The following is a 7,843-nucleotide window of genomic DNA, read 5'->3' on the forward strand; positions in this document are numbered from 1 at the left end:
GGTCGGTTGCGACGCTGAAGATGCTGAAGGGCCGTGAAGCGAACCTTTCCCAACCGTTGGCGAGACCCCGTTACCTACCCCGGACACACCTCGTGCACAGTCCCCGCTGCATGTCCTCTTTGTATGTCCTGGGATGCCACATTTGGTGCAGCAACGTCTCTTCTCTCGGAAATCTGGTTGACTGCTTGGGTCAAAATCTTTCTTCCTCTTAGGGGCACATTTTGTTCTTGCAACAACCGGGTCCTTCATTGGGCTCCATGCCGACATACCGGGCTGACCACCTGCCCTCTCATAAATTCGGTGACGTAGCTTTTCTAATACATTCGCGATGGTCTCCCTGGCAAATTCAAAAGTCTTCCACCTCTTCCGAACCAAGTCTGGCGACCAAGCTTGTAGCCGAACAAAGTGCGGCATACCTAAGCATGCGACCCTCGTGTCCAGGTCTCGTAATCACCGGCATCCGGCTAGAATCTTTTGCATCCTTGCACCATCTTCTCAATATAAGACTGTCTGGTATTTGTTCCAAACCCTCGTATTTCATCACGCAGAATATGTGACTACATGGAATACCCTCGCTATTCCACATCGAACAGTCGCACTGAATTTTCTTGTCATCGGGGTTGAACAAAACCTTGTGAATCCTACCAGGGGCGCCCATCCTTGAAAACTTGTAGACAACCGTTGTGCTGATGCTATCTCTCCAACGAAACAGCAAGGTCGCAACACCCTTGATTTGTTTCTTCACCTCTCTAAAAACTGCCTGCGTGTACAGTTTTGATGCAAAAAGCTCAATGGAGTCAAGCCCGGTTGTTAACACGGGGCTATAATACGTAGAATAGAACTGTGCCGTGACTTCATTGTTTCGATAATCCTTTACAACGCGATCTAAGCTGTGCACCAGCTCCAACATGCTATCAGTGGATTTCAGGAACCCCTTTATGTATGCATTAATTCCCTCACACTTGGAGGTTGTCCTGTATCCCGCACAGAACGTGCCCCGGAGATATGCTGTTGCCCAACTCTCTTTGAGCTCGTACGTGCTTTGAACCCAACTATTATTTTGAAGGCCAAGTGACTCCACCGCCTTCTTCCAATATTCCTCGAAGTCCTCCACCTCGAAGTTGGCATACATAGCCTTCTTAAAGACCTTCCGGAATTCAGTATCCTTAACCCTCTGAACACAATTTTTCTCCAAGTGCCACCCGTACAGCCGGTGCCTAGCTGCCGGGAACACCTCCGCGATGGCTGCGCGCATTGCTTTGTCCCCATCCGTGACAACAACGCACGGCATCTTCTCTCCCATTACATCTACAAGGTTTAATAGCAACCACCGGTAAGTACGAACTTCCTCATCCTCCAGTAGCACAAATCTGAAAATGGCTGTCTGTTTGTGGTGATTTGACCCTGAGAACACTACAAGCGGTTTCTTGTACTTATTAGACCGATACGTCGAATCAAAAGCCATAACATCTCCAAATAACTGATAGTTCGACATCATCTTACCGTCGACCCAGAGAATGCTCCCTAGCCGATTTTCCGCAGTTCGCGTGTAACGGGCGACAGTCGTCATGTCGGCATTCGCCTTGCCCTCCAAGTAACTGATTGTTGCTGCAGCATCACCATCATTGATTTGGGCTAGCCTTTGCCCGTGTACGTAATTATACAAATCACGCTTTGTAAATCGCAGCATTCCATACCCTCCAGATTGACCAGCCATATAAGCCATTATCTTCGAGGTTGGTATCCCAAACTTCTTCATGCTATCAACTTGCGCTTTGTCACCGTTACTCATCTTGCGATGACTAGGCAAGAGGTGGGAAAACATGGCCGAAGCAAGCTCGTGGTTGTGCTTATCGAAGATAGTCCTGACCTTCCACACACTGCGTTGCACATCATAGTAAATCTTCAACTTCGCCTTGCAGTCAGTTTGACTCTCCAATCTCTCCTCCCTAACTCGCTCAGGACGATCATAGTGCTTATGATGTCTTGTGCCTTGGCAGTGGCAGAAAAAGTCTCTCCTGACCAAAACCCCATCAACACGCCCCACATCTCCCTTGCGGACCCCAAAGCCCCTTGTTCTAGCAAACTCCTTGTACGCAAGGTAGGCATCCTGCTCGCCAACAAACTCCATGCCTAGGAAATCCTCTGCCACAACCGGCCAATTTTTCCCACCATCCCCTGCATGACTGGCACCACCTGAGAAGTTACCATGTTCATCTTCTTTGCGACCTGTTGGGTCACCTTCCTCACCACCGAAGTCCTGACCACCTTCGTCCTCCTCACCTTCATCGTCACTCGCATAATAATGGCCACAATATCCATCCGAGCTGTTCTCATCTGACAGTTCCATTTCGGCTCCAAACATCCCATTGAAATCCATCAGAGTTATCGGTTCACAGTTCTAGGCTGAAAACATGAAAGGCGATCAACAAGTTACGATCAATGACTCCGCAGATGAAAGTTCTTGTCAAATTATACTACAAATTTTATAAGTCCAAACAACCATGCACACACACCATTGTAACGGACAACACCCTAACATCTTATGGACAAATAACTACATGAATGAAAATGATTTCAATCATGACAAGGAAATCTCATGCTGAGTTCTATTCCTATTATATTCTCCATGACATATTACAAAGACAACACATCAACCTGAAATACATACATATCGTAGCATAACAGCCGTCTTAAAGAGAAACTTTGCAATTGCACTCCTAACCACAACAGCGGCCAATGATTACTAACACCAATCCGCAGGGGTTACATACTTTCCCAACTGGTAAATTTTAAAAACATTGCCAATCTCATACCTTGTCTCAAAATTACAACACAAGGTATTCAATTTCAACAGATACACAAGTCTTCATATGTAAATGAGTTCATAATCTAAAAGTAATTAAGAAAATTCCATAATATTTATTGCCAACTTACAAATCAGTATGACAGAAAATTCCATTAGCTGCAGGGAATTTCAGAATCTCTTCCGTCTAATAATAACAGTATACAAGTATAAACAGCTCAGCACATCTGAATCATAATGATGACACATTTAACAGCTTCCTACTATAACAGCTAAAGATTCCCTTAGGGGTTAGGAACAATGAAGAAAACGTGGCTGCAATAGAAATTAACTGGACACCTACAAACTCCAATAAGTGAAGAGGTATGATAGACATAAATTGAAAGAATTGCATTGGTGTTGGAGCTTCTTGCAGGTCCCCTACCAGAGTAGTCATAATCGTGTAGCAAGTACATTGTTCGGCTTACTCTGGAAAGATGGAAACCATCATTTGATCCGAAGATGTTCCCTAATCCCCAATCACATGCCTGGATCAATAGCCATGTCTAAACCAAGCTTGCGAGAACCGGACCAGTCAATAAACCGACGAGGTAACTGGTTCACTGGTTCAACCGCAGTTGAGCTGGGGTTCAACCGGTTTAATTAAATTTTAAATAAATTAATTAAAAAACCTAAAAATAATTATAAATATATAAATTCAATAATTTCTAACTTAAAAATATTTAAAATTTCACATTAATAAATTATCCATAACTTAATATTAGAGGTTCACAAACAACTTCAAACATCAAAGTTTATAACTAAACAATTTCATAGACCATTAAAGAAGAGAAATATAGTGATACTAACAAACCCAAACGAATATTTAAATTGGCATGACTTGTGTACATATAATCTAGCAACACTTAAATTGTGGCCATAAACTATAAATAGATTGAATGATACTATTCTAAACAAAGATATATTTGGAGAAAGCGAATTGTGTGTGCAATCAGTTAGGCAAATTAAGTTTACAATTCATATTAAAATAAAATTATAACATACACAATTACATGTATGCAAGCTTCACGGATCCATTTGCATCAACCAATATATTAGCACACTTGACGTCCCTATAAGAAATTCATTTTTTTCTCATTAGATTATTGCAGGTGTAAAATCCTTATTACATTGCAGTAAGATAGAATTAAAAAGTTCAATGTTACCTGTGAACCGTGTTACGATCATGGAGATACTTCAAACCACTTCCCAATGATCCTTATGTTAAAAGCTCGAGAATGATGTATACCTTGTTATTGTCCTGAGAAATAAAAATTAAAATAAAATCATCATTCACATAATCAAACTATAACAATTTATATAGAGTTGCCACATTAGCTCAATAGATAAAGAACTAATATTTATCCAGTCAAAAATTTCGAGCATATCTTCTCTGTGCCAAGCTATCTAACTATGTTCTCATGTTCAAATTGACTCGGAAGATATATTTCCTGAACAGACTTCCACAAAATATTCACACGATCAAACATTGACTTGTAAGATAGAATGTACTAATATAAGCTTTAGATGAAAAGAGTTGTGTGGTTTGGCAGTTCACATCATAGCTACAGGAATAAAACAACCGAACTTAAACATAAGATTGGTTTTTTGTTCATGGGATTGTCCAAATTTTCACTGACAAAACGATCTTCATCCTTCTCTAAGTGTTCATACTGCATTGTTTGAAGAAAAACATTAAGATAACAGGGGCTTTCGTGTGTTCTCACCTCTTCTTCACAGACTTGTGAAGAACCAGAAAAGCAGAACCAAATGCTCCTATTCCAATTTGCTCTATCACCTCATAAAATCACGAACAAATAAATAATTTAGCAACGCTACAAATTACACTAATGTAAGAACCGATACTATAATTTTTTTTCTTTTTAAAAAGGTCGATAATCCAGGGCGCAGAAATGTCTCCCTGCCCGAACAGATTGCAAATCTAAATCACAAAATCCAAATTCCAAATTTCCTTTTCGGCATTCTCTCCATGCGACCATGGAAGCGACTGTATCGTTAAGCTTCATTTAAAGTACATAACCCACAGCAGTATTACCACTCACAATAAACACAAATTTACAGATAAATTCAAATAAACGAACGAAAATACTACACACCTGACTTTGAATTGTATAAGCGTCCAGCTAACGCGAGAACCGAATTCCGCGGGAAAGTGATAATCCTCAGTGAAAACCTGAGATCTGACAGGAAAAATAAAGTGAGAAAGTGCGGATTCTGTGATGCCTTGTTTCAGCGGCAGCGTTTTGATTCCTTGGACCTTCGAGACCCTTCGTTTCCGTTGAACGGCGCCCAGATCTCCACATTAGACGGCAAGTATGGCCCACTTCATCCTTCAGCATGTGGAACCTCGTTCAACACTGGAGACAATGACTGCACCACAACCTCAGCCTTCCGCTGCGACCCTAACACGGTGCCCAGACCTGCGCAACTGCCGCCGGCAACGACGACTCTTCGAATCAGGGAAGCAGAGGTGATAGCCACCTTTGCAATGGAGAAAGTGGGTGCGGCTATGGTTAGGAAACTAGTGTTGGAGACTTTTTGCCTTTTCCCACACTAAATCCTAATTTTTTTTTCTTTTCGAAATTTACCCAAAAATATTTTTCTCCCAAAGCCCACAGCCACAATGACCCACCCATCAACCTGGGTCTGCTTCCATATCCCTCGTTAACGAATATGCTCGGCTAGGCTCCCCTTCTAAGCCTTTGAAGCCAACGTTGAATCCCACACCTTCAAACTCTTTTCCGTTATAAACCCAACGTCACACGTGTCCTCCCTTCGGGCACAAAAAACAAATTCTCTGTACGCCTTCCCCAACTTTCATCTGTACCATAGACCGCCCCATATATATATATATATATATATATATATATATATATATATATATATATATATATATCAAAAATATTATTTGTATACTAAAATTAGCTATTAAAATCAGTCATCAATATATTTGTGTATAAATACATGTGTGGTTTAATTTATTTTTAATGTGTATTTATATTTCAACATATATTTTTATATTGATGACTGACTTTGATAGCTAATTTTAGTGTACATATAACATTACTATATATATATATATAGGGAAATTATAGCGTACAGAGGTAATTGTGTAAAGATTTGAAGAGATTCGTTTTTATTTAAGGCTGTGGTGACAAGTGGCATGATGATCATAGCAAGGGAACAGCTCGGCAGAGGTGTCAGTGGCGTTGTCGCAGCTGGACGTAGGTGGAGCCGTGCTAAGCATTCAGAGTCCGTAATGGGCTTTCTTTGTGACCCGTTAACCGTTATTGCAAATGCATTAGAGCACACGCTTTGGACCAAACGTGTATGGGCCATAGAGTGTTAGTGGGTTTATGCAATTAGAGTGTTAAGATGGTTAGAACAGGAAGCAAAAAAAAAATAGTTTCATGAAAAGATGAACCTGCCGACAAATAAAAGTGTTGGGGCTGAAAAAAATAAAGAATATTTAAAAATAAGTGTAAAAATTTTGTGATTAATTTGACTTTTGGAATGAAATACCAGGCAAAAAAAAATTAACTATGAGAAGTTAGAAAAGTAATGAATTTGAATTAAGTAAGATATTTAAAAATGGACATATAATAAAATCAAGATAGATATACACAAGCGTTCGATACAGTTGAGCAAGTTATAAAGGGAATTCAATTTTTTTATGTATCTTGTCCGCAGTATTTAGACATGTATATTCGAAGCATCTTCTTAGATGTTTCTGTGCATAACCCTCAAAGGAAAAATGTATATAACTCGCAGTTCGATTTAGTACTGTAGGATAGGATGTTGTCATAACTGTCTAAATTAGGGTGTTATTATATAAGTGTCAAACCCATCTTGTAATGCACATTAATTCGTGTATAATGTTCAAGGTTCGAAAAATCGGACCGGTTATCAAACCGTTCTAGCTATTGGTTATCAGTTTACTAGTCCAACCGATTTAACCAATAATTTAATTGAAAGAACCGTTTTATGTTAAAATAATAAATAAATTATAAATAAACATTATAAAATATAGTTATAATCTAATATAGATCTTAAATATGTTCCAAATATAAAACGTTATAGACAAAACAAATATTGGTATTATGATCTTTCATTCAGTACTTGTAAAGCAACATAAATCCAAGTAAAACCTGTGATCACAGAATTGAAGCATCAAGGACTAGGAGTTGTCATGCATCATGAAGCATCAAGGACTAGGAGTTCATCTTGAAGAGCAAGGCAAGATGGAAGGCTCGGATTGGTGCTTATTGGTGACCAAGGAAGGACCAGAGGTAATTGCATGTTGGTTAAAGCATTTAATTTCCTCTTCTCTCTCACTGGCCGAACCGGTTTGCATGAAGAAGAAGAAGTTTAGCTTGGTTTGTTTGGTTTCAACCGTGAAGGCTTCCCCCTATAAGTAAGGGAGAACAGCCAGGGCTTGAGGCAGGGAGTGAGAGTGCAAGGCATAGAGTTCTCATAGCTACCTAAGCTAACAGATTTTCTTCTCTTTCAATGTATTTTGTTTTGTATTTTTCTATTTAATTTTGTCATGTCTTGAGTCTCATGGAAAAAGAAAAACAGTGAGGTTTGTATGAAAAAGGCATATAGCGAAAAAAGGCAGAAAGTACAAAATTAAAAGAAAAAGCCACAGATGTCCGTAGAGTTCCTTTCTACATCTGTGTTGTGTTTCATGATTCTGTGAGAATCCCCTTGTAAGTTGGGTTAGCATTTTACAGTTGAAAGCTTGGCAGTAACCAAGTCAAGTTCAGGATTGGGTTTAGATTCTGGACTTGTCCCAAATAGGAAGGATAGTTCCTAGGGAGAATTGGTGCTTGTAATCAAGAATGATTATAGTGAAATTCCATTATCTTTGTGATGGAGACTGGATGTAAGATGCACTGCACTTAGCAGTTGAACCAGGATATATCTGGGTGTAATTTTCCTTCTCTTCTACTCCTTTTCTGTTTCTGCATCACAGCC

General features: G+C 39.6%; 1 protein-coding gene across 1 annotated transcript; it reads right to left on the bottom strand.

The window, feature by feature from the left end:
* Positions 1-346: 346 nt before the first annotated feature.
* On the bottom strand, positions 347-2,380 carry LOC112727822 (protein FAR1-RELATED SEQUENCE 5-like). The gene has a single exon (XM_025777737.1). The coding sequence runs from the start codon at positions 2,378-2,380 to the stop codon at positions 347-349; it is 2,034 nt and encodes a 677-aa protein (XP_025633522.1).
* Between the last annotated feature and the right edge of the window lie 5,463 nt (positions 2,381-7,843).

The sequence above is a fragment of the Arachis hypogaea genome, chromosome 2 (assembly GCF_003086295.3).
Source record: "Arachis hypogaea cultivar Tifrunner chromosome 2, arahy.Tifrunner.gnm2.J5K5, whole genome shotgun sequence".
Lineage (NCBI taxonomy): Eukaryota > Viridiplantae > Streptophyta > Magnoliopsida > Fabales > Fabaceae > Arachis > Arachis hypogaea.